Below are 26,875 nucleotides of genomic sequence, written 5' to 3'. Positions count from 1 at the left end.
ATCAATACAGAAATTAAATAAATGGACGAACGAATAACCGACTGAATAAGCGTCGAAACTTGTCTCGTCTTTTCGATTCTTAGTGATTCTAGGATTCTTATTTGATGTTATCTACTCGATTCTTATTTGGTGTTAAATTTTTCTGCTCTTTTTTCTGCTTTCTCGAGCTTATCGGGCGCTGTCATTGCACGTTCGCAATTAGCTCTGCCGACAGCAACTATCTTCGACGCTTTCGCGGCTGTGTACGAGTTAAATTGAAATTTACCATTTAGAGCTGCTTGTTCTATTTACGATACGTAACTGCGCGTGCCGTATCGAGCTCGAGTCGACGCAGAAGACAAAAAAAAAACAGAGAAGAAAATAATGCAAGAAACCGCGTATTCACAACCCGTTGAAACTAGGATAAGATGATACGTCGGCAGTTCTTCTTCGCGTTTCACAACAGAGAACTGTCTCCGTGTATTATTCGACGGACAAATCCACTTGGGAAAACAATAGAACGGAAAGTGAAGTTATAAGGAGAATGTTGGAAAACGTTGTGAATCGAAATGGCATAGTGGCCATTTCTGGTAGTCGAAACTGTTTGAAACGAGATTGATCAACGAGTAGATCGCTGGTAATAGAGATTTCGAAAAAAAAAAAAAACTTCAAAGAAACTCATTTACAATTGGTAAAACTGGGACAAGACGAAAGAAAGGAGGATCAAAGTAGGAGATAGTAACGTGCAAATCAAATTACGCAAAATACGCACGCTTGATTGTGGAACTGTGAATGAATCGCACGACAAATGTCGAAAGGAAGAACTGTAAGAAATTTATTTACAACCATTGCAACCGAGACGAGATGATCGAAGAGGAAGAACGTCGTAGATCAAAATGATATGAATTCGATGCGTTCGAAACTATGATTGACGCAGTCATAAATTTCGAAATTATGATTGACGCAGTCATAAATTCCGAAACTATGATTGACGCAGTCATAAATTTCGAAACTTTATTTACAAGTTTTTGTGGAATTCTTATTATGGAAGCGTGTAGCTGGATATGTTAGCAATGTTTCATGCTCCGTAATGAACTGTCTTTATACGTTTGACAGACGAACGTTCAAGCATCGTTTAGAACAGTCAAGTTATTTAAATTCAAATTACTTGAAACCTCTTTGCGATCGTCGAACGTAAATTTGAAATATCTATTCAAGTTTTTTTTTCTTTTACATTTGACTTCAATTAATTTCCGTTTAAGCTTGAAACTCCAAGCGAAGCTTGAGATTTTGCTGAGGCTAGGGCAGAAGTTATCTCGACTTGAATTCAATTGAATTTGACAATTAATCTGAACGAAACTTGATTTGGACCGAGTGATTACAGAACGCCGAGAATTTCGAAAATCGATTTTGTAATTTATAAATTAAAATAACACACAGAACTTCGTGTCTTCGCTGCAGAATGATAAAAATAGATAAATGACAATGTGACCAAAAAAAAATAAAATAAAAAAAATCAGACACGAAACAACTAGCTAACTATGGAAAAACTATGTCATCCAGCGAATAAAACGGACGTGGATACAATGATGATAGACCCACAAATCGATCTCGTCGATCTCGTATAGATATAATTTCTAATTCCAATTCGATATTACGTAACAGACTCACTGATTTAATGAGAAAGATACAATTTTCTTGCAGTGTCGCGCGAAAGACCATTGCACGTCCTTGACTCTCTATCCTCAGTTTCAATTTTAATGGAATAGAAAAAGAAAAAGATTATAGAACTCTGACTCAATTTGTGAGTAAATCATGTAAAAATAACGGAGCCGTTTTTGTTTGTTTCTTTTTTTTTAACGAACGTCCTTTTATTTCTGTCTTGTTGTTTTCCATGACAAAATACGAACCAAACTATCGAATTATCATTGAAAAACAAGGGATCGACGTATCTTGGCTACTATCTGAACACGATATGTTCGAAATATTGTACAGCGGGCGAGACAATACGAAACATTACGTTTATATAAGTTTCAACAACAGGGAAAATCGACGGAAAAAAAAAAAAGGATTGTTCAGAGACCTGTCGCGCGCCTCTCTGTAAACGCAAAAATCACGCACCGGAAATCGATTCGTAAAAAATAATAATTTATTAACGATAACGCTGCTCGAAGATAAAGTGCATCTACTAATATTTAAATAATTTTTATTGAATATCATAGGTAATATGAATTAGCAAAGATCATACCCCGTAGCGGCGTCTCCTTTTAAATAAAGAACAATGACTGTTCGGAAACACTGATCATATATACCTGCACGTTCCGTGTGGCCTTCGTTCTCTCCCTCTTCCTCACTCTCTCTTCCACTCCATCACGATACACAACTTCATATACTTCATTTTTCTCAATTTCTCTCGTTCTCTCGTTCTCCCTCGAAAGATTCATTCGTTCCTCTCTTTCTCTCTCTCACACACACTTCGATCCCATCGTATTGTTTTATTCGGCAATTAATTCATTCATTCGCTCTCGCAACATCGGCGACATAATCGTCTAATTAACACTTTATATGGTACTTAGAGAGCTCGCGCATTCGTGTACGCTACATACACAGTCACACGCAATTTGTATTCACGCCTATGCGCATACACGACGTCCGTACGTATATGAACCACAGCTGCATAACTGCATCTCGCACGCGTCTGCACCTAGAAGTTACATTTATTATTACATGATTGTACCTAACAAGCATGAACTTTCCACGATCGAATTGTCTCCCGAATCCGGCTTACAGTTATAAATATATATACTATATATATATATTTATATTTATAGATATGCAGCGTGTCTCGAGATTTAACGCCCAAACTTTGCCTTTGTTAAAAAGTTCTAATAAAATTTCGCGCCACTGGATTCTCACATTTAAATGTCCTCAAAGGATATAGACACAGATTGAACAAGTATTAACTGACATGACGAAGCAAAATCAAAACGGGCTTCAGAAGGTAATAATTTCAATTTTCGAAACAAAGTGTTAACAAACAGATGTGTAATATCCTTGTTGCAGCCATAGAATATTGAAAAAAATTTGTTTAGCCTGTTAAGCCCGAGACACTCTGTATATAGATACATATCTATGTACATCTATATATTATATACAATATGTTCACATGTATGGATATATTACATATACATGTACATGTATATGTATCGTGGAAATCAAGGGGTCCTCTACGTTCGTTAAGCTGCGCTTAAATAAAACAGTACGTACAATTGTTCCTTTCTTCGTCGTATCAGTAAATTTGTACCCGCGAGAACGAAGTTTCCTTTTTATCGACACGTTGCGCGATTTAATCTTTGCCGCGACATGAACCACAAGAAGTACGTCTTCGTGTATCACAGAAGTGCCTCCAGGCAGACGTCCCACCAATACCGAACGCGTCAACGAGTCAATCGTTGACCGTAAATAATTTCGCACACGTCGCGCGAATGTCCGCCGCGACGCCTGCACAAAGTGTCTCACCTTTTAGGCGTTTACAAATTAATTCAAGACAAACACTTGGCGCAGGTGACGGGCCGGGTACTCGCGTTCGCTGAAGTATGAAATACTTCTAGGATATTTGAACTTCTTTAGCGAAGAAAAAGGCCCTGAGATTGGTGTCGAAGATTGCAATTGAAATTTGGACGAATTGCTTTTAGAATATTCCATTTTTAATGCATACTTTGACTATGCGACCCGTGTGTAGAATGCTTCGAGTAAGAGGTTACGGATCTTTTGAATACAATGGAACCTCGACTGTATTAACCGAGGAGCTAACAAAGTGACCTGCTGTTTCGAAGTATGTTAAATATGGGCTAAAGTATTCTTTTGCTATCCCGAAGAAAGATAAACGTGGACAAGGGTCCTTTTTGTTATGAACCTTTCAATTCGTAACACACGTACTCTCTGATCTGATTGAGTACAGAATGATAATTCTAAACTAATTTACGACTACGTTTTTTAGAAGCGTTCTCTACACGGTCGCGGAAAGCAGCGTGATTTTAATCAAAATATCCAACCTCTAAATTCATCGAATTTCATTCGAATCCTCGGCGAGACCAACCAAGAGATATTTCTTTTGCTAGTCTAACTGCTGAGAAAACAAGCTTGGCAGTACATGAAGAGTACACCTGGTGATTCCATTTCGTTCGTTGAGCGACGAACGACCCGGTTAAGGGGTTGGTTACAGTTGCCATACATACAGTCCTCTTATCTCGTAGAAATCTTAAATAAATCTTGGTAAGGCAGTGCCAGCTCGATGGTACATGTACGGTGGAGGAGGCGGGCCGGTGTAGTGCCTCTGATGTGGATGAGGAAGCGACGACCTGTGGGAACCCATTGTCCCGTTCGACGATGACACGTGCTGCAGGAGATGAGAAGCTCCGTCTCCAAGATCCAACTCCAGTTCCTGTTCCTCTATCAGTTGCAACGCACCGAAAGACGCTGTCGCCATCGCCACGTCTGGCATCACACCCGACAGTTGTCCATCGCTACACGAATTGTTCTCTTGTTGCTGAATCGAGATGGAAAAAAAAAAATGGAGAAACAGAACGATGAATTATCAGAAATAGTTGAGAAAACTGTTAATTGGTAATTTTCTTTTTTGTAGGGTTTGGGATTTCTTTCTACATTTAATCTCGGAGCCTATCGAAGATCAATTGTACGGAATCTTTCGTCATTTTTTTTTTTTTTTTTTTTTTTTTTTTTTTTTTGTTTTCAAATAATCTTCTTCGGGGCACAAAGGTATAGCTATTTCCCTACCTCCGCAAGACGTCTGCAGCTTTCACCCTCGGTGACTATAGCTGGAAGCTCGTGCCTGTGGGTACAAGAAGAGGCTGGCCGCGGGAACGTCATATTCCTTCCGTAGCACAATGGCGGAGCTGTTCTAGCGTTGATCCCCACACCCGGCGAATCCATGTCTTCGATGTCGGTCAGCCTCTCGTTTTGCTCCTTCACGTTGTACGCGGCTGTGTTCTGCGAATGGAAGCAGACAGAAAAATTACTTTGATAAGAAAACGAGAGAAAAAAAAAAAAAATGTTCATCAAGTTTTCAATCTCTATTCTTGACAACGTTGTTGGCTGAACGATGTTCATCCGGATTTGAAACCACCGAAATCGTGTTTCCCTAACAAGAGGACAGGTCGAAAGTTACGACGGGTCCAAAAGCGGGCTTAATTTGTAAACCGTAGCGGCGGGGCTTAACAAACTTCCCAACTAGAACCTTGAACGCAGGATAGCTTACACCTTTAGCGACATTCATTAATCACCGAGATCCAAGGTATTTCAACGACAGGCGAGACCGTCTACGAAATCCCATGACTTAAAAGCTCCTCTAAAGCCTGACGTCAAACGTCGAGTGCTGCGTTATTAGATTACTCCCGTAAGCTTTGCCGTTCTTATTTAACCTTTTCGAAAGATTAGAAAATCATGCTAAACACGTCCAACCAGGCAGTGTCACTCGCCTGTAAACGATGATATAATGCCACGCGGAATGTAATAAATAATTAATCATATACAATGTATGTTTCATTGTTCGTTTTCATTCAAAATAATACTAATATCCCGTGAGGACGGAAGCTCCGTCGAAGCGAAAATGGTCATTAGTAAATCTGTCGATCATGATGCACGATTTGCGGTTCTACGCGTGACCCACGTTTCCTCCTAACACGCAGCAACATCATTCGAATTCAATTCTTATCGAAGCTGAAAGACGGGGATACCATCAATGAGCGTTGAAAAGAGGGAGAATAGGGATCAAAGTCAAATGGTAACGAAGCTCGGCTCAGTTGTCACGGCCTCGCTGAGACAGTCGGCCGCGTTCTAAGCCGCTCCTGTGACTATCATCCGGCCAATTCGTTCGACGCTGCAACAGGTATTTCACTTGTTTCTAACAGGACGGATTCGTCTCTTGTCAGTGAAACGTGAAGGGGAAGATTAGGAATTTAAAAATTCTTCAAACTGAAAACACGATTCAGTTATTTCCTGAAATATTTCTACCGTTGATAGAGGCTTCTCGCTTTGCTAAATTTTCCTGAATTCATCTTCTCGAGAATTTTTGCAACGAGTTGCCCAAGATTCGAAGTCTGCGAGTTTCTCGGAGCATCGGTGATTTTATCACGTCTTTCCAAAGCTGTTCGAAAACTTTCAGACGACCTCTCGCTCTCGATATCGTTACACATTGAATGATCGATGCTGACCGACGTAATCGCAGATCGTGTGACCACCAGTTGTCTGACCGCGACTGCGTAATTGCGAAATTGATACAAAGATAGGTAAATGATCGATTGGAAAATTACCGACGGCAGCGCAAGCGGAAAAGACTTCCGTATTTTCGTCTGTAAAAACACGACGCCACGTCGGAATCTTTGAGATTACGCTCGGTAAATTTACATACGAATATTGATTAGCCGTGTTTCAAGTGCATGCAAATGCATATCGTTTAACACACAGAAATTTCCCGAACAGAGGTTGATCTTTTGCGATGTTCCTCGCGAGTGAAAATTTGTTCTTGAAACAAATAACAAACCCTTTCTGCTCGACTGATCGAGATAAGAAATATTCAATGAAATTTCTTTTTAATGGACCAAAGTTTCCTACCTATTTTCTTTTTTTTTTTTTTTTTTTTAAATAAAACATCAAAATACAAGAAAAAACTAATTTTATTAATTTTAAATTAGATTAAACAAGAAAATTTAATTAAATTAAGAGAATTTAATTAAATAAGAAAAAACTAACTTTATTAATTTTAAATTAAATTCAAGTACAAATTGATTTCTTGATCGCGTTTTAAAAATTATTCCTTGCCGTAAATGTTGGCCGTCAGAGCGTTCGTAAATTAATAAAAAATTACGGATTTAGCAGGAAGCGAAGTGAAGTGATTTTACACCAGGAATAATTTGATACAGGCGATGGAAAGTCTTCGCTTCGTTAACTTAAAGACAAGAAGCGAGTTAAGAAAACTGGAGAACGAATCTAATTAAAGAGTATAATGTCTTCATTACGTTTAAATCTCGCCTGAAGCCTCAAAGCCCCTAAAAACCAAGAAACTACCCCAAATGTCAACGTAGTAGAGAAAAAACACTGTTGTACAAAGCGCGGCGCGATCGGTAGTGACCAACCTCGAAACTTAAATTTAGCTGCCTACCATTCACACACAGCTGACGTAAGGAAACTGAAACTAAGTCAAACGCAAACGTACGCGAACAGAGAATGAGAATGATAATAAAGAAAAGAGAAAATACATCGATCGAATAGCAAAAACTGTCACAATTCCGCTGTCCGGACACTTTCTCTCGGTCCAATATCTTTATAATTAGAGGAGTGCAGCGAAAAGGAAATCAGCGAGTCGCTTTTTATGTTTATTCAACGAGTTGCAAAGCAGTGAAACGATCGTCTATTATTGTATCGCGTCGAGAGTTGTTCCGAACGTTTTCGCTTATTTATACGTGGAAACTAGAAGAAAAGAAGATTCTAGAGAAGAGAGAAAATTTGAAAATGTTCATGGAAGAAAAGAAATCACATTACCGAGGTGATCCATCGGTAAAGCGATTGTCGTTCCATGTTGTGGAAATATTTCAAAAGGCAGCCATCAATTCGTTTCGACAGCGACTTTGAAAAGCGATTCGATATATTTCTCTTTTCCTTTATCATTCTCTCTTATATATTCTATCTTTCCCATTTTTGCAAATTACACCTATAAAAGAAAAGAATATTATGTCGTTATCATTTCCGGCGACAGTTATTGCATTACGTTGGATATCTTGATGCGCTGTGCACACTATAAATAGAGTCCACTTTAAACGGCTTTGATCTCATCCAAACGACAATGTTCAACAGTGTTTTTTGAGCACTCGGCGTGGCTGCATTTCATTTATTCGCAACATCGAACGCGAACAGTGCGACCGATTTTGAATAACGACTCAAGCTCAAAAGGAATATTTTCTTTTTTTTTTCCTTTTTCGCAAAATAAAGAGCCTCTTGTATTTCGTCGATCGACTGATCGCAGGTGAGTGAAAAAGTTTTATTTCAATAAGATTTGATAAAAGATGCCACCACTGCACTCGTCATCTAATAACAGATAATTACAGACGTTTTGCACGTTTACTGCGGATGCATCCGTTTTTACAGAAAATTGTTTTTTAATCAATTTGTTTTTCAAAAATAATAATGACAAAAATAAATGCCATTAACTGTGTGCGTTTGTTGTATATATGTATATTTCGTGCGTTCTGCGTGAGATTTTTAACACACGCAAATGCGTTACGTACGTAGAAAAGAGAGAAATTAATCGGGGAGATTTTTGAAAGAAAAGAGTGTGATAAAGTACATAAATTATACCGAAAGTTTCAGTTTTAGCTTAGTTTTAGTCAGCTGATAATTATAACAAAAAAAATCTTCCAGTGTCTGGTATCTAACATTGTTTTACAAAAATTTGAGAGAGCATAAAAAAAGAAATGCGTAACTTGGAACGTCGATCGAGATTTAACAATATCTTTAAATCAAATGGACACCGCGTGATTGTTCCGTTTCTAATAACTTAATCGTTGCCTGTGATGAAGGAATGCTGAATGAAATGTAAGTTGAGAAATGTCGCAACGAATACGAGGGAAATGCAGTTAATACAATGGAAAGTAGATGTATACGATACGCGAGCAAGAAGATTGACTGCTTCCAACTTCATTTGAAATTCTTTTCAAGTGAAAGAATAATTGTATTAAAATTCAAGGTTGAAAATTGTGCCGATGATCGTGCGCAAGACACGTGAAAACGGGCGTCTAAACGATCTTTCTTTCTTTTCTTTTTTTCTTTTTTTTTTTTTCTTTTTTTGAAAAATCAACGTTTGCAGAAAATATGCAAGATAATATCGTTTAATGGAGACTCGTCGTTCGTTTTACGTTACCACGTTTCCTCGGGTTCTACCAGGGATCGAGTTGAAGATTGAATCTGAAACTGCCGCCTGCTGCTACCGATCGCTTTTCTACTTAAGGGAATATATCACCTTGACGACAATACGAACTATTTTTGAACTAAATAGCTCGTTAGTGTTGAAAAAGAAGTAATTATCCAATTGAAATGAATTTTTTATAACGAGCAAAGTGAAAACGATAGCAATGTTTCACGGACACGCACACGTGAAGGAAACAATTATTAGTCGGCAATTTCCAAACTAACAAGACAGAAACGTGTCAAAAGAGAATTTTCATTTCTTTTTTTATTCAGTTTTCTTTTCTATAGACGTACCATGAACTTACGTAAAATCAAGTATAATACAATAACGAGCGTGTTATCTTGCAATTTTGTTCTAAATGGGCTTAAAATTGCAACAATCACTTCTGCCTTCTACTATTTTTACTACGAACTCTAATTTCCTTCGAGCATCTGTTCCCGAGATGCAAAATCGAAATACTTTTGACAACAATTAACGTGACGCGACAGCGAAGAATTTGGAAAGAAGACGTGATAGGATACAAAATAGGGTTTCGATCTTGCGCATTAGGTTAGACAACTATGTATATTATCGTCCCTTAATCTCTTAAAACGAACGCAGCGTCACAAAAATTGTAGTCCAAAAATTATACGTTATTGTCGTACCGTGATAATTTAATTACTATTGGTGAACTAATTTAATTACAACTGGTCGTTGCAACAATAATATCACTATTGTTACTATTATTAATGATAATTAGTACCAAAACTTACTTCAAAAACTATCGTTAATTTAGAAAATCTCAAATATAATGTTACCATTGTTATTACTACCAATGATAATTATAACAGTACTTCAAAAAGCTAGTATCATTAATTCAGAAAAATCTACCAGTGACAGAATCTTGAGTATAATACAGATGATTCCAAGCAACGAGTAAATTAATCGTTCGTTATTTAGGTGGATAAATCAGACATACATAAAACACGATTTCCTTTCTGAATTTCATTTTCTCGTCGAATTTAAGCCGCGAGCGGTTTATCTCGTGGCCCGACGATAATTGATCTCTTAGCACAAGAGCGTAATTACACGGTCTGCCCCGTGGCGTGTCATCGCGTTACGCAACGAATATGCCTCTGAACGCTGACAAAAAAAATTAAAAAAAATGAAAATTCGTTGACAATACAATGAAGACGTGCACGTGCATGACGAATTCAGCCGAGGAACGAGGATTCCCAGTAATTTTGTCCGGATATTCCTTCTAATCGGTACACACTCGCGTGCGAGAACGCCATTTGGGAAGCGTTGCGGAAGTCATTCGAGATAAATATCGCGCTGCCGTCAGTAAATAATTTGTGTCGCGAGCGTTTCGCGTCCGAAAAACACCGGCCCGATGATTATCGCCGTTGTTGCAATTTTCGTCCCGCGGGTATTGCGATGCGCTCGACGTCTCGCGTGTAACGGAAGCCCGTGTCCCGGAAACTCCCGTGGAAAAACTCGGTGGAGATCGGTCGTGAAACGGGGCGTCGATGTTTCACAGCCGCGCTTTAAAGTTAATTCTCGCGTACACGAAACACGGAAGGCGAGGATCTCTTTTGTCACGGTACAAGCAATATGGTAATGAAGAGAACACACACACACACACACACACACACACACACACACACACACACACACACACATACACACACGTGCATAGTTTTCCAGTATTATCGGACGACGAATATTACTGTATTAGTGGATACATTAAATAAATTGAGTAGTACAAACAAATGAGATACAGATATTTATCCATCGTAAAATATGTCAAAGAACAGTAATAAAATATACTCGTGTCCATTACACAACTTCCTCAAACGTCGTTTAATGAGTTAATTAATAGCTTTCAATTGACATATATTGCCTCTCTCTCGGCGAATTCGATAAATGTCAAATGTATTTTACGAGATAGATATGACGACCGAATGCATATCGTGCATTTTTACATATTATCATGAATATAAATCGTATAATTTATGCAAAATGAGCGATACGTGATCGAAACTTTTCAAAGATAACTTCTATTTGCTCTTGAATTAGCAATTTCCAAGAAAAAGTATGCGGCATATTTGCTATCTATTCGTTGCTACGTTCTACCACGGGCAAGCTCAATTGAATTTAATAAGGAAGTTACGCGACGGGGGAACGAGCGAAAAATTTATCAATTGCTTGGAGGCGATAATATTTTTAAATGGAATGAACGAGGATTGATTGAGAGATTATAAATTCAGCAACTAATCATTTATAATTCTGTAACCAGAAATATCCGTATTTTATAAATATCGTCTTAAATGAGATACAATACAATTGATAAAAGATAAATTATGAAACAGACAGGTGGAAGATTAAATGCAAGTGGAAGATTGAAGAGGATAAAGCGACGAACGAGTAAACTAAACATTATTATAAATTAATAACGTGGACATTGAGTCATCAAACGATGATTTGTACAATATTTCAAAGATACGTAACACACTTCAAACATCGGTCCCTGAACTATTTCCAAACACATTTGCTACATCAACGAATTGTTTAATTAACAGCTTAACATAGTCACGATAACATCAGATTTGTTGGCTTACTCCGAATTATACGCAAATATTGAACCTGATAATAACTTCGGAACGCGATGAAGTTTCATCCACCGAGTATTACAACGTAACGAGCTCGAAAATCAATTTTCGTTGGCCTCCTCGGGGATCTGAAGGAATCGCGTTAAAAAAAAAAAAAGAAGTGACTGCAGTTTTCGATACTTTCTACAGTTAAGTCGATGAAAATGCGATGCGTTTAATTCGCATCGGATAGTCACACTCCTTGGTCGTAAAATCGATAATTTATTTCACATATCACAACGAGTTGCAATGGACAACTTGAATGGATGATTGGATAGATGTTGAATTGCATGTTATTTTTATGAACACAATAGAAATCTTGCATCTCCTTCTTCTTTTCCTCACCCTGTCATATTCGTATTCCTTTTAAATATCAATTTTTCAAATTCATTCTTTTAACACAATTCGAAGAACAATAGCCGTTTTTGTTCGAATACGCATTTTTCAATCAATTCCAAAATTAAGTGATTTACTTCATAAAATAGGTAACTTTATCATTATTTTTCTGGCCTTTTGAATTTCAGTCTGCTAACTAGATTGTTCGAATTCGGCATCAAACAAACCTCTATTTGTATAGTACGTAGAAGTTATATCCCGCCAGTATATCCCGTTGTATCCCGCCAATAAGAAATATATAGCGTTTTAAAGTAATTGTTCAGATAATAATAGAGTGGAAAGTTAATTGTACAAATTTCGATAAAACAAAGCACTCAAGCAACTAATAAAATGAAGCAAGTCTTAAATGTTACCTACATAACTGCAATTTGCAAACAGCCATAAATAAAAGAGAAACATTTAAACGTGCAAATATTTTATATTGTCTAAATAAAATTGTGTCATTGCAAATTGTTTATTTATACTTAAGCAGCAAAGACATACGCTTGACGTATTCACTCGTTGTTCATTCTACCTGTATCACGTTAGACAATCTGTAAACAATGTAATTTGCCGCGGAAACACATGCGCATGCATGACAATTCGATGATGCAATTTTTTTCAAAATTACCAACACGCAAAGCCACGCACGTTCGCGCGTTTATCTGTCTCGGGTATCAATAACTCGAACTATAAAGTTGATTTACATTTAATATCCGCATTGATATAATGAACAGCGATTGAATCATCTATTCTTCTCTGAAACTTCTCATGTTATTTGCATTTGTTATTTACTCGCTTGACAAACCGAATCGGTTTTAAAATTTAATGACAATACAACACGTACAGTCCTTACGCGTAATCGCTAAATCGCGAATGTTTACGCTAAAAGAAAAATATTACTGATAAGAGTGTTATCATTTCTGCTCGGCTGGCTTTGGCCGTCTCCATTTTCTATGAAATATTACAACTTGGGATATTTACTCCAATAAACTTGCTTGTTCTACTTGACAAATAAAAACGGAAGCCGTAAAAAAAGAAAGAGTAAGTTATCATAAAACAGCTATCACCCATTACAGCGTGGAGTCATTAAAAATTACGTAGTAACTTCTGAGTGTAAGACGTCGCAAGTGATCGCAAAACAGATGACTAATGTGATGCAGTATTGTATGTATAAATAGTTCTACGACAATGGTTTTGTGAGTAACGTACTCCCGATATGACGAGATAAGTCAAGGCTTAAGGAAGCTTCAACGTTGCAAAGATAAAATCTTGCGAGTTTTCGATAAAATAGTAACACCTTCGCCGACAGAAGAGAAACATTACCATTGCACTGAACGGCAGGTCGTACTTCTTAAGTTATATGTATGTGTGTCCTTATCTATGCTTTAAAGAATATCGATTGAATAGCGATAGATTATGCACGATCTCGTTATAGAAATTTTTGTGAATTTTCAGAGAGACAATGTCGCCGTCGGTCGAACCGTTGCCAATTCAGAAATTGGACACACTCTTAGCGCAAGCTCTTGGTAATGATCTTCGAATAAAGCACCTCGAATGGAAACCTCTAACCGCGCCGGGGGAAAATTTTGGAAGCGTCATGCTGGCCATCACTGTCACTCTAACGCGACCAAGCAACAAAACGGTGACTCTGACTCTAGTGGCGAAACTTCCACCTACTTCCGCCTATTTATTGGACTTGTTCAACAGTCCAGTGACGTTCAAGAAGGAGCTACACTTCTACGACATGATGGCAAAGGAGTTCATTAATCTTCAGATAGAAAATGGTCTGAGCGAGAAGGACCTAAACAGCCTCGTGCCAAAGTTCATTGCAGGGAGGATAGGCTTGAAAAATCCAAGAGAATTTGACGAACAGGCAGTCATCATTTTGGAGAACCTGAAATTCAGTGGCTACAACACGGAGGATCGAATTTTTGGATTGGACAGGAAGCACACGGAATTTGCAATCGATAACCTGGCCAAGCTACACGCTCTCACCATTGCATTGAGAATGAAGAAACCTCAATTGTACGAAAGAATAGCAGCGGAGGTGTTGGTGGAGATTTCAAACGAGACGACAGAAAAATGTGTGAACGACATGGTGAAGAAAACTCAATCGAACTTTGAGAGTATAGAGGAAATAAAACCGTATTTGGATCGAATTAACAGGACCATAGAGCGCAATGACCAAGCGAAGAATAATCCTGAAAAACTCGAAGAACCATGGCCGACATTGATTCACAACGACTTCTGGGTGAACAACATGATGTTTCGACACAATGAGAAAGGAGAACCAGTCGATATGAAGATAGTAGACTTTCAATTGTGTTTACGTGATTACGGTATGAAAGATCTCATCTTCTTTCTCATATCAAGCGCAAATAAAGAGATTTTGGACAACAATTTAGACGATATGTTCGAGTTGTATTATTCCTGTTTCATTAAAATGTTAAAGAAGTTGAATGTGGACACGGAAAGATTTTCAAAGCAGAAGTTCGACGAAATTCTCAATCGCTGTGGGCCTGAAAAATTCTCTCAATGCGTCATGATGGTCCAAGTAATTCAAGCGCCTAAAAGAAATTCCTCAGAGTCGAAAAGTATGGAAGGCAGCGACGTTTTCGTAAATATATCTGACGATGAAATATATAGGCAAAAATTGACGCACATTGTGACTCTATTTGATAAAAGAGGTTGGCTGCTAAAATAATATTATCGCCGTAGTATTTTATCTTATTAAATATTCAATAGTAGAAGTTTTCATGGAAGTCACAAAGTACAAAATATTTTGTTGAATGAATGTTATATACATGAATGTTAATATATGATGCAATGTTAGAATTTGTGTAAGATACTTTTATACAAAAGTGTATATAAATTGTTACGTTAAAAAAGTTAGAGATTTGTAGAGTATGAGAATTTAATGTCAAAGAAACACCAAATACGTTCTTATGAGAACCTTATATTGTTAGGCTTTAAAATACAAGTACATAGTTGTTTAAAAGTCAAATTCGAACATAGCACGGGTATTCATTCTATAATTTTAGACACTTGCCTCACGTTGCTTTGTACATATACTTGTTTTTCGAAATAAAGAGTCTATTTTATTATATAAACACAATTTCATATTTATTTTCTACTGAACCTGAATAGTGACAGTTATGTAAAATTCCTGATTTATGTTCCTAAGACAATTCACAGTATAATGAAATATATGTAAATCAAGAAGGGTCCTATTTCGTTTCGACATACGCCCATAGATATCCGATGTAATGGCACGTATTTTATGTAACATGACATTGAAATGCATCAATCACAACTATTTATTCCCAATCGGGCCTAATCAATCGAGTTAACTATGTTGGAACACTAAATAGTCAATTACAATAACAATCAGCTTCTTGATTGCACGAAAACATTAATTGACTTGTATTTACATGAATCACGTTTGTTAATAAAACTGAGAAAAATAAAAACAGCAAACAGTAATTCAGAATATCCACGTTGATAGTTTAAAGAATGAAAAATGATAAAAGCAGCAAATAATAACTGCAGATGTATTTGTTATTATGAATACAAAGTTTGAATAATGTTTGGCAATAATATGTGCCAAATGCTTGCCATATGTAATATGAAGTGTACATACATTTTTATGTTTCTCAGAATACTTTATCGAAGTAAGTTGTTTTTAAACAAATAACGCTATTAAAAATAAAAAAAAAAAGTACTCACTTCCAGCAGATCCGCCACCGTATCAGGTAAGTTGAACTCTCTCACAACACGTAGTCGCACTTGCCTATTAATTTCGTGTCGCGATGAGAGCGGCAAACTGATAGCTCTCTGACAACTAGGAGACTGCCTCAATTTCTGCTCTCGCTTCATCATAGCTGCCAAGGTCGCGGAATCTGGAACTTAAATAGAACGCATACCAAATACCCAATCTTTTTCTGGAAGAGTAAATTTCTTCATATCTTGTGAAAACGCAATAAAACTATAAAACAGCCTGATAAGGAAATAACGATCAAAATACCTGGAAACGCTGCAGCTAAAACATCCACGCCGGCTGTACCTATTGGTCTTGGTTTCTCATCAACCATGTACAAGGCATCGGGAATATCGGCCACATATCGTGGCCTTCGTAATCTCACTAAATCTGCTTCTTGGACCATTTGTTCCTCAACTAAAGACTATAAAGAAATTCAGTCAACATTAGAAAATATCAGCATGGACCAATTTTGTTATACCATGATAATTATTAGATAGTAACAGAAAATTAATTAGAAGAAATATTTCTGTTTTCATTCGTGTTATAATACTTCCAAATTAACAATTTTATTCACAACTAATTATCTCGACGTGAAAATTAATACAATTCTTAATGAACTTAAATGATAAGATTAGCAAACAATATCGTCATTTTCATCGTAACTGATCTTGCACAATATGAACGAGTTTGAGTTTATTATTTAATTATTACTTTTGACAATGAAATTAATTTTCATGCGGAGTTTATTTGTTTTTTTCTTTTTCTTTGCAACTTACACTTACCTTTATTTCTTCGTAATAAGGCATAAACAGGCGTGGCCTTACAAAAAATCCATTTTTCTTCCCTCCCCTTATCCATGCATTCATCCGTAAATTTTCCCTCTCATCCCCTATCATATGACTCGGTGGAGTTGAAACTAATCCTCTTCTAATAGCCTAAATATGTAAAAGTTTCATTGAGTACCATACGAGGATAGATATCTATAATAATTGAACGAATTTAATGTCCCGTACCTGAGCCAGCGCTTCACTATTTGGAGGTAATATGTGATCCATTCTGACAAGTGGTAAAAGTTCGCTAAGTATCTCTCGTAACTCTATGTCGCTTAGATCCCTCTTCTTCAACCCCTTTCTTGTCACGGAGTGCACCGTATGACTGAGCAAATTTGGTTCCCGATCTTCCATACGACGCACCAATTCTTGTTCCCCCCACTTGAGTACCGCCTGCAGTATTTCAAGTTCACTCGCTTGCAAGAAATGGCTTTGCAAGACATTCGCTAAATGCGCGTGATCCAGTTGATGGAGAATAGAAGACGAAGCGACTGGCTGGAATTCTTCCCTTAAATAATGTAACGCTTGTCTATGTACCCATGCCGATCCGTGAGGTTGACTGCCCCACCTGTAAAAAACATGATTAGAAATCGGTAAGAACAACGTGCTTCTGAAAAGTGCACTTTAATTAACAAGGCTTTGAATTGTCGGAAACTCACTTCAAAACGGTTGGAAGCGATTCCAATGTAAGGTATTCTAAAATAAGATCTTCACAACCCTGTGATAATATATCTAGCTCCAAAAATCGGCCGATTTGGTACAATTCCATTGCTTCTTCTAAGGGGCTTGGTCGAACACGTCCAGTATGAGTAAGAGCCTGTACCTGAACAAACATATAGACAAAAATAATTTGCAAGTGAATAATAAATCATCTCTTCTGAAATTAATTAATAAATAATAATTAATAAATAGTGCAACCGCTGCAAAAAAATATATGGGAAATAACATAATTACCTCGCCGAGACTACCAGCGCTGTTCCCGCAACCATTACCTCTCATAATTAACGATAAATCAACTGTATCTAAATACACTGCATGTAACAATACTCTGGCATATCGTTTCGGTATTACACTCTCATCCAAAACTATTCTAGTGGGTATATGAAGCGCTCTTTCTGTGTGATCTTCCCCAGATCTAGTCCGTCTTTGTATTAAGTTCCTGAAGAACGGAGATCTCGCAGAAAGTATCGCTTTATGACATGGCAGTTCTAACTTTGGCCGGAATCCATATTCTGAACTTCCACTATCTGGTCTCTGGTAATCACTGTCCGATGTGAACACTAACGCGGCGTCCGCGTAATCACCGGTATCCAACAGATATCTGAGATCGTGTTCCAGCGGATTTGGCGTGCCGAATTCTTCGCTCAGTCGCCGCAAAAGATTCGCTTCCAGGGCTGCATCGTGTGGACAAATATCACCAGTGTAGAGATATCGCAATAATGCCGAAAACATTTGTACTTCGAGATTTGGTGTTCTCAGCTCCAAGCATACCCTAGCACCGTATCCTACGATCCAATAAAATTAAAATTAACTTTTCAATGAACGACACAACAATGTCAGGAAATTGAAGAAAGGAAAAAAAAATGAGCTTGTACTTTTCCACGTATTATTTTCGTACGTGTTAAACGATTGTAACGAGAGAAGAGAAATTATATACCCGGACATCCAGCCAGCAAATCCCTAAAGTAGGAACAACGGGCTGACAACAGGGCTCTGTGAACGGGGAAGCACGCTCCTCGGTAGACGAGATCCACATCAGAACAATGTTTATAGTCGTACAACATCGACAAATCCTGTTTGTATGTGGCGGCCGGCGGTCTAGCTAATTCGGCTTGGACATGGAGATCCTTTAATGCAGCCAACGCCTCGTACTCCTCCAGAAGCGCCGTTGCTTCTAAATGGCTCCATGTTGAGACCAAATCTCGGATTATCCTGCCATGGTCGCAGGCCTTTGAAGACCGACGTCTTCGAATAAATTTCTTCCGTAACGTCGCGAACCCCGTCATTTTCTTCTTCTTTTCCCTGCAAATAGACATAAGGCTTTTATCAGTTCCGTAATCGTTGATCCGCGATCAAAGAGCTCGTTAAAATGCTGCTAAAGATACTCGCAGCTGTGCATCGTTAAAGCGTGGTCTCTATAATGTGCAGATCTGGCTGATAAAAGGAAACGAAGCAGTGAATCAGATAACAAGATCCGATGTTAAATGTTTAAATACCTGATAGCAATGCCATGTTGATCAGGTGGATTACCAGAGGATGAAAGTCTAGCTGCTTGGACCGAATCTCCACCTACACTGGTAATGCTTGACGATGCAGAAGCACCCATTCTATGTATCATGTAGGAAGCATCTCCACGCCGTCTTTTCACGAACCAGCAATCCCTTTTATCGGAATTATCAACCTCCTTTGGTCGTCTACGTTGCAATACACACGGTGTCAAAATTCGGAATACATTCATTGCTCACCCAGACAACAGCCTGAAATCATTTGTGCGCCTTTTTACATGCCGTACTCGTGCTTATCGAACGTAATCGTACCACGCTTGAACGTCTTCAAATATTATTTTGTAAATTTGTTCGAACGATTCTCCTCGATGACTAATAGATACTGTTTCGTTTTTATCAGAATATTAACATGTCTTACGCCGTAATAACATTTCCATTGAAAATTTTCTTTTAAATTTATCTTTTTTTTCTTTTTTATTTTTTATCATGAACAAGGAATTTTGACTCGAGCGACATGAAACATATTAAACATTCATTTCACCACGGAAGAATGCTTCGAAGATAAGAGACGAAAATAACATTTGCAAAATCCTTTTATTCGATGTTACTTTTGTTAAAAAGTTGGCAACGTCTGCGATGGACAAATGTTTGTTAAAGTACTACTTTCCGGTCTCATTCTTATCTAATTGCAAGTCCACCCAGACGGGTCGCTTTAAACATTGACCAAATATGCAATTTATACATATCGAATAATGATGTAAAAAAAAAATTTCAAATATTTTATTTTCCTTTCTCTAAAATACGTTTTTCCCTTTCTTTTTGTTCTTTTTGTAAACGCTGTTCACTATCCATATATACAATATTTATGACGGTGCCAAAAATCAACACATATCAAGGTCAATATTTCAAACGAACAGTGCCAGATGCAGTCTCGTTTTCAGTAAACAATTAAAACTTTTACCATGCACAACGATCGATTCTATGTACTACCTGAAAAATTCATTTCATCGAATTTACTGCCTGAAAAATTACTTGAATTATTTCAAATACCTTCGAGTGTATCGTTCAAATTTTATTCGGAATGTTGCTCCAATTTTTTCATTGACAAAAAAAAAAGAAAAAAAAGAAGAAGAAAAAAAGAAAGAGCGTGCAATCACGTGACGAAAAGATTTACGTAAAAATAACGAAAGTTGCTGATCGCATCTTAAACTTTCACTTTCTTAGCCAACATACGATATTTACCTAGAAAGTGCACTGCATTGAATTCGGTAGCGCCTTTTAAATGGACACGCTCAATGCTCGATACTTTTCTCACCCATTTCCGACGAAATTATCGAGGCTTGAAAGGAACAAATTTTTGAAAGTCACATCAGACGCTGTTATGACGCTGTTACAGTCATGTGTATAGTAATCTTACAAGGATTACTTTTATCAAGCTGTTTTGGGAGTTAAAGATTCCTTTTTAAAACTCTCCAATTTACCTTATCTATGCGGAAGCTTGAAAAATAAGCACTAATTTCTATTAAAAGTAACTGCTTGCAGGCAAGTGCAATGAAACGAATACTTTGGATTGGCTTGGTAGCAGAATAGTGATAACACTTATGTATTTGTGACCTCTTTGGACTAGTTTCTTTTATTATATAACGTCACAAGTGCACTAGTGCAATTGCAATCTTTATTTGATAACTTTCATGTGACAAATACGGCTCTATGATGAAAACTGGTTTTCCCAAATACTATACATAGCATCTGAATTCTGCTATATGGTAATCGTGAACATTTATTGACTGTGAGAAATCTTTAAACATAACATTTTAATAAAAACTATAATCATTGTAGAAATTTCTTTATACACATAATTCTTTCCAGATGGTAAAAAAGAAAAAAATAAATTAACCATCCATATTAAACAATAAAGACATTAATAAAGTTACATCTTTAAAAATGAAATTTGTATTCATTATGAACACAACAGATGAAATGCTAATGTTAATAACAACTCTAATCCACTTTGCCCTTTTGAAACTTAAAGTGAATAAATGAAAGAATATAGAATAAAGTTTAGGTTTAATTTTATTTATAATATCATTTATAAATATCTGAATGACCTTTAACATTTAATCTAGTTTATACATAAAGAGCAACAGGAGCAAAACTTATTATCATTATAAAACAATGAATACTTCTTACTGGAGTGTTATAAAAGTTTATAAAACATGATTTGAACTATAATTTAAAACAGAAATGCAAATTTAAATATATTGTTACAGTGAGATTTGGTTTTTATAATATGCATTACTTATTCAGTTTAATATCATTTATATCCTCTTACTAAGCAGTTTTGTTATAAACATACATTCAATACATTCTTGGTTAGCACAAATACAAATTCAAAATATAAGTGGAGCATTTGCAAATATCAAAATGGATCAAAGTATTTCACCTCATATCTACATAAGCATAATTACAAAAAAGCTTATAACATACAATAAAAATGATCTAAAAACAAGTATATCTTTAGATATAGCTCTTTTACATTTAAATATATGCTTCTAATTTTTACATACATATATAAGTGAAAAGGGCAACGAAAATGAGAAACGTGATGAAGCAATAACTACTGATAACTCTACATTATACGTGAATTACTGTAATTATATATGGATTATGATAAAAATACGTATATTGCTTGTACTGCAAAATGAAGATAAAGCATTTGCAATTGAGAGTATAATCAAATTCAATTGCTGTTTTTAAAAAAATATAACGCAAAATGTATTGAAAAATCGCTGACTCGACGAGACAAGGATGGAAGACACTATACGCGAGAAAATCGGAACGCAGAGCATTCAGTAATTCCATTACAAAACAGAGCCAAAAAAAACTTCTACTGACAGCAACGCATCAATAGGTCAATAGTAGTCAGCTGAGCTATGATAGCGATCGCGTTGCGTGTTTAACAAGCGTATGACGTACGCCCTAGCAAGTTCAGTCACCTCCACGATTACGCGAGGGAAAAAATAAGGAGGAATGAAAGAACAAAACAGAAACAGAAGAGAATGAAAAAGGAAAAAGGAACACATATCTAATAACGAACGTGCAGGTATACGTGGTGTATGACGATAATATCGAGATACAATGAGATCAGAAAGCGGGATATAATCGCAGGGTGCGTCGTGAACGTCTACGAAGCACGGAAGTGTCTTGTTACCTGGATATCTCGGGTGCACGCGTTCCATCCATTATTTTCATTCTCGGAGGACTTCCTTGAATTCAAACTGGCACGAGTAATCATCACAAAACGCGACGGCCATGTTTATGCTCGTCAGCTCAGTCTGCATGTAAATAAAACTTAATTGCCGCGCGATATGTATCACTCGTACGTTGCATTTCTGCATCAACGGAATCTATGGGGGGTGGTTTACGAGGAACGGGTATTTAGACACGTTAGGTAAATAGAGCCATGCAGACGACGACGCGTTATCGAGAACACGGAGGTACGTCTGGTCGCACGAAAACAAACCTCGACGGTAATCATTGCTAACTGTAGCAGGCTCGACAATAGGCGAAACGAAAATAACGCGTAATGTTAAAAATAACGTGTGAAATAGTATTGTTTACGTTCGCGACGCTTTCACAGATAACAGTATCGTTCAAGGCATACACACAGCGGAGGAATTTTTCTTTTGACACAGAAAGATTTATATTACATCTGATCATGCGCGAATACACAATTCCGCGATCAAGCGCTTCGTGACCGAATCCTGACAGGGCCGGGGCGTTCGTGAGGTTAGGTTTACTGATCGGCGGCAGTGGCGATTATTTCTTCGATTTATTATCGAAGAGCCAACGCGTTTTGTTTTCGTTCAAGCGAATTCCATGATCGGAACGGTTGTCACGAACTGTTACCCTGCGTTTCCATGGAACTAATGAACTCTTTACCCTAAAGGTGGAGCCACAATGAAGGCGACTGCGGCGCCATCTCTGAAAAGTGCGTGGTTGGAACTAAATACGTTTCAAGCGCAGAAGAATGGTTTGGCAAGGCTAGTAACAAATCTTGAGTAAATCGTGCACGATCGAGTGTTGGGAAAAAAGCGGGAGAGAAAGTGAGAGGTTTGCATGTTGTGTTGTTCAACTTTGACGTGGGTGCCGAGCGTGATTTCGATTTCAAAAGCAAACATCTGTTTGTAAAATGCAGTAAGTTTTTTTGAGACATTTCTCGTCGCATTATCGTCGGTGTACAATCATGACGTTTTCCTACATTATATACATAATTCGTTTCCAATTTTACAATACGCTGCTATTTCGACGAGAACATCTAACTTCGTAATTATCGATTTTGGCAAAATCAATTGGCAATCAATGCAACTACCAGTCGCAATTTGCAAACACATTCTCGCTTATACGTCACGAACGCTTCACTCGCGTGTAATTTTGTTTTCGTTTTCGTTGCATCAAGCAATATTGCATATATACATACATACATGTATGTACAGCTGTTACAGCGTCATAGTGTGGATTCATTGATTTGGCGCGCTTGAATATTTATACAATATATTTTAAACTCGCTGCCAAACCTTGAAATCACAAATGTGAATACAAATGTGGATTAACACGTGCTTCGAGAAACATTATTTGTATAAAATTAGTTTTGTAATGAAAATATATCATTTACATAATTATATGACTTTATTTTACAAATAAAATAAATACAAATCTACGTATAACATAATTTATACGTAATGTTTACTTGCAGAATGTAGATTAAACAATTATTGACTAATACTGTTCTATATGTTGGTCAATATGTATTGTGTATAGGTATGTGATGTATAAAATTATTTTAGCAAAGAAATAAATTGTATCTACTGTTTTCTAATTAATAATTACTGTCTAGTTGTTGCCTGATTAATAATTATTTGTGTATTTTAAGTATTATTGAGGATTGAAACGATTTAAAAAAAAAAAAACTTTAACTTTTTCACTGAAAAAAACACTGACTCAAACAATTTTAAAATAATCGTAATAATCTTGAAATAATTATGAGTTATGAATGAAAAAGATTTTGAATCACACCAGGTTCGATTTTGATTTCACAAAAGCGATAGTACATCGGATTTACATCGATTTTATATAGAAATGAATATATCAGTCCTATCGCTTCATTTCAGAACAATGTCTCGTTGTCTGAATCGAAAATCGATATGTTTATGTCTGTATAAGTATCTTATACAAACATAAACAAATGAAGAATGGTTAGGACTTGAAATTTAAGACCAAAGGGCACAAGTTTCAATCGTTTTCATTAGTGACTAATATGTTAAATATGTTTTATTATACGTTTACATTAGATAGATAATAGAATTGTAAAAAAACAACAAACGACAATTAAAATGTTTCTCTATTAAAATAATTTTTATTATCTTCATGTGGCAAATTAAATTAAGCACAATTTTATAATAGACAATGTGAATGAATAATATATATGAACACCGATTGCTGTAATATTGTACTTTATACATAAAATATATGTGATTCAAGATATGATGCAATATCATGTGATGCAATTTATAATTTATGAATTGGTAACTAGATTTCATTTAGACATTTTGTTGGCCACAATAACAGAAGAATGTTATAATTATGAAGCTTTCAAAATAATTTTATATATAACATATATAAAACAATTTATTTTGTTTTCAAATATTAAATATAATTGTTAATTATTGATTAAAAAATATTGTCTTGAAGTATATTTTATGATAATTATCAATTTTTATTTACAGATATGGACTCGTTCTTGGAATTGTTTAATTCAGATAATAACAAAGCTACTAGGAGAGATACTTGGAATGATTCAGAAAATGAAGGTAATCGAATGTCAGACTATGAAAACTCAAGTATCGATGATGATCAAGAAGAAAGGCTACCACCAGAACCCGAACAGGGTAACATTGAATACAAATTAAAATTAATAAATCCGTCTAGTCAAAGATTTGAACACCTTGTAACACAAATGAAATGGCGTCTCAGAGAAGGCCATGGAGAAGCTATTTATCAAATTGGTATGAAATTATAATTAATCATAAACTATAATTATTTTTAATGATTACATTATTTATCAAATCACTGTTGAATTATTAGGCGTGGAAGACAATGGGAAATTAACAGGCTTAACAAGAGAAGATATGAAAGCATCATTGAAAACTTTAAATGATATGGCTGCTAGATTAGGCGCGACGACAAGTGTACTACGTGAACGACACGCTAATTCTAAAAACAAAGATATGACCGCGTGTCACAATAGAGAGGAAAGACAAGTAGCAGAAGTTTTAGTGAAAAAATTAAGAAAAGGTGATAGAGAGGATCAGGACATTGTTGATTTGAGACTTGCAGTCACTGGTGCACAGGATGCTGGAAAATCAACTCTCTTAGGTGAGAGGATTAGCAGAGGACATTTAAGGTAGAGAAATATACTTAGAGTTTACTCTGCTAAATTTGTTGCTCGTCTAGTTTATAAAATTTCAATTGAAATGTAAATTTTAATGTATCTGAAATGTATGTAGGAGTATTAACCCAGGGCGAACTAGATAACGGTAGAGGGAGAGCAAGGTTGAATATGTTACGACATCTTCATGAGATAAAAACAGGTCGTACATCGTCGATATCGCATGAAATTATAGGCTTTGATAACGAGGGACATGTTCTAAATTATGCGGAAATGGCAACCGCAGAAGAAATATGTGAACATGCATCAAAAGTTGTTACATTTATAGATCTAGCCGGCCATCGTAAATATTTAAGGACTACGGTACTTGGTCTCACAGGTACAGTAACTCGATTTACCTTACTAAATCGTCAAGTTTACTTACCAAAACGATTTATATTCTCAGGATATTCACCTCATCACGTAATGTTAGTCGTAGCACCGCCTATGAATGAAGCATCGCAAGAACATATGGCATTGTGTCTTACATTAGGACTTCCATTTTTTATAGTTGTAAACAAAATTGATCTCGGTTTTTACAGTATACCTGAAACAATAAATCAGTTAGAAAACGCTATTAAAGCACAGGGATATTCTAAACAATTAATAATGTGTAATAAAAATCAAATGTCATGGGATTATGAATCAGATATAATACCAGTTTTCAATGTAAGTTGCGTTACTGGAGAAGGTTTAGAAGATTTGACAAATTTCATCAAGAATTTATCACCATATGACGTAAACTCTACAGATTCAGATTCTGAATCATGTTTGTTTCAAATTGATGAAACTTTCAGGTACATACTTTTCCCTAAAAATGTAATTGAAAGATCATTATAGTAATCGTATAAAGCCAAGATTTTTTTTTTTATTTCGTATAGAGTAGCAGGGTTGAATGAACCTGTTTTAGGAGGATTGCTTGTGAAAGGAGCAATTGCTCCTGGAACTCGATTATTGGTAGGCCCTTTACCAGATGGCGAATTCAGTCCCGTTAAAGTTGTTAGTTTACATCGAAACAAAGCTCCATGTTGTTTAGTAAGAGCATCGCAGAGCGCTAGTCTAACATTAGCACCACCAACAAATCGAAGTCCTCCTTTGCCTCATCTACGACCTGGAATGGTTTTAATATCGTTATGGGATCAACCTCATGCGACACTTTTTTTCCAAGTATGTTTAACATAATGATATCTGATATAAAATATATATAGAATTTAAATGAATTACTAATAAATATTTTATAGGCTACTGTATTAATAGTATACCACGCAACGGCAATATACTCTGGTTTTCAAACAACCGTACATGTGGGAAATGTAAGACAAACATGTATCATTAAAGGAATAATGGATGCAAAAGACAGAGGTTTGCAAACAAACGATACGGCATCTGTGTTGTTTAGATTTGTTAATCATCCAGAATATTTACATGTCGGTATGCGACTACTATTGCGAGAAGGTCGTACAAAAGGAATTGGTAAAATAACACAGATATTTCCACTATTAGATCAGCAAAACAGTATGCAATAAATTAAATAAAAGTATTACAATATATAATATCTTCACGAAGATAATAAAAAATTTAGTTACTTAAATATTAGATATAA

The 26,875-nt window shown here is 36.3% G+C and overlaps 3 protein-coding genes across 9 annotated transcripts; 2 read left to right on the top strand and 1 right to left on the bottom strand.

The window, feature by feature from the left end:
• Positions 1–1,828: 1,828 nt before the first annotated feature.
• Positions 1,829–22,725, bottom strand: LOC122534507 (BTB/POZ domain-containing protein 7). Of its 6 annotated transcripts, XR_006307918.1 has the most exons (13): positions 21,997–22,725; positions 20,028–20,124; positions 18,777–19,037; positions 18,218–18,582; positions 17,515–18,065; positions 17,220–17,383; positions 16,744–17,128; positions 16,513–16,665; positions 15,995–16,151; positions 15,697–15,875; positions 4,777–4,989; positions 3,247–4,528; positions 1,829–2,683 (listed from the first exon to the last, which is right to left on the bottom strand). XR_006307918.1 is itself a non-coding variant. In XM_043665198.1 (12 exons), exons 3-12 carry the CDS (start codon positions 19,016–19,018, stop codon positions 4,241–4,243), a joined length of 2,697 nt encoding a protein of 898 aa, XP_043521133.1. In that variant the 5' UTR covers positions 19,019–19,037; positions 20,028–20,124; positions 21,997–22,725; the 3' UTR covers positions 1,829–4,240. The 6 variants fall into 6 exon arrangements, 5 of the variants coding, with proteins under 5 accessions (XP_043521133.1, XP_043521136.1, XP_043521137.1 ...); XM_043665198.1 differs by having other exon boundaries at positions 1,829–4,528; XM_043665201.1 differs by having other exon boundaries at positions 1,829–4,525.
• Positions 5,781–26,825, top strand: LOC122534510 (GTP-binding protein 2). The gene is made up of 8 exons (XM_043665208.1): positions 5,781–5,887; positions 22,735–22,982; positions 24,572–24,850; positions 24,930–25,220; positions 25,352–25,612; positions 25,679–26,069; positions 26,154–26,439; positions 26,514–26,825. The coding sequence occupies exons 3-8, from the start codon at positions 24,574–24,576 to the stop codon at positions 26,796–26,798; spliced, it is 1,791 nt and encodes a 596-aa protein (XP_043521143.1). The 5' UTR covers positions 5,781–5,887; positions 22,735–22,982; positions 24,572–24,573; the 3' UTR covers positions 26,799–26,825.
• LOC122534511 lies at positions 7,923–15,086 on the top strand. 2 transcript variants are annotated; one of them, XM_043665210.1, is made up of 2 exons: positions 7,923–7,947; positions 13,426–15,086. In XM_043665210.1, exon 2 carries the CDS (start codon positions 13,433–13,435, stop codon positions 14,672–14,674), a length of 1,242 nt encoding a protein of 413 aa, XP_043521145.1. In that variant the 5' UTR covers positions 7,923–7,947; positions 13,426–13,432; the 3' UTR covers positions 14,675–15,086. The 2 variants fall into 2 exon arrangements, with proteins under 2 accessions (XP_043521145.1, XP_043521144.1); XM_043665209.1 differs by lacking the exon at positions 7,923–7,947 and adding an exon at positions 13,085–13,332.
• Positions 26,826–26,875: the final 50 nt, after the last annotated feature.

This window comes from Frieseomelitta varia, unplaced genomic scaffold (assembly GCF_011392965.1).
Source record: "Frieseomelitta varia isolate USP_RPSP 00005682 unplaced genomic scaffold, Fvar_1.2 scaffold_607, whole genome shotgun sequence".
NCBI lineage: Eukaryota > Metazoa > Arthropoda > Insecta > Hymenoptera > Apidae > Frieseomelitta > Frieseomelitta varia.
This window is presented reverse-complemented; position numbering and strand designations above follow the sequence as displayed.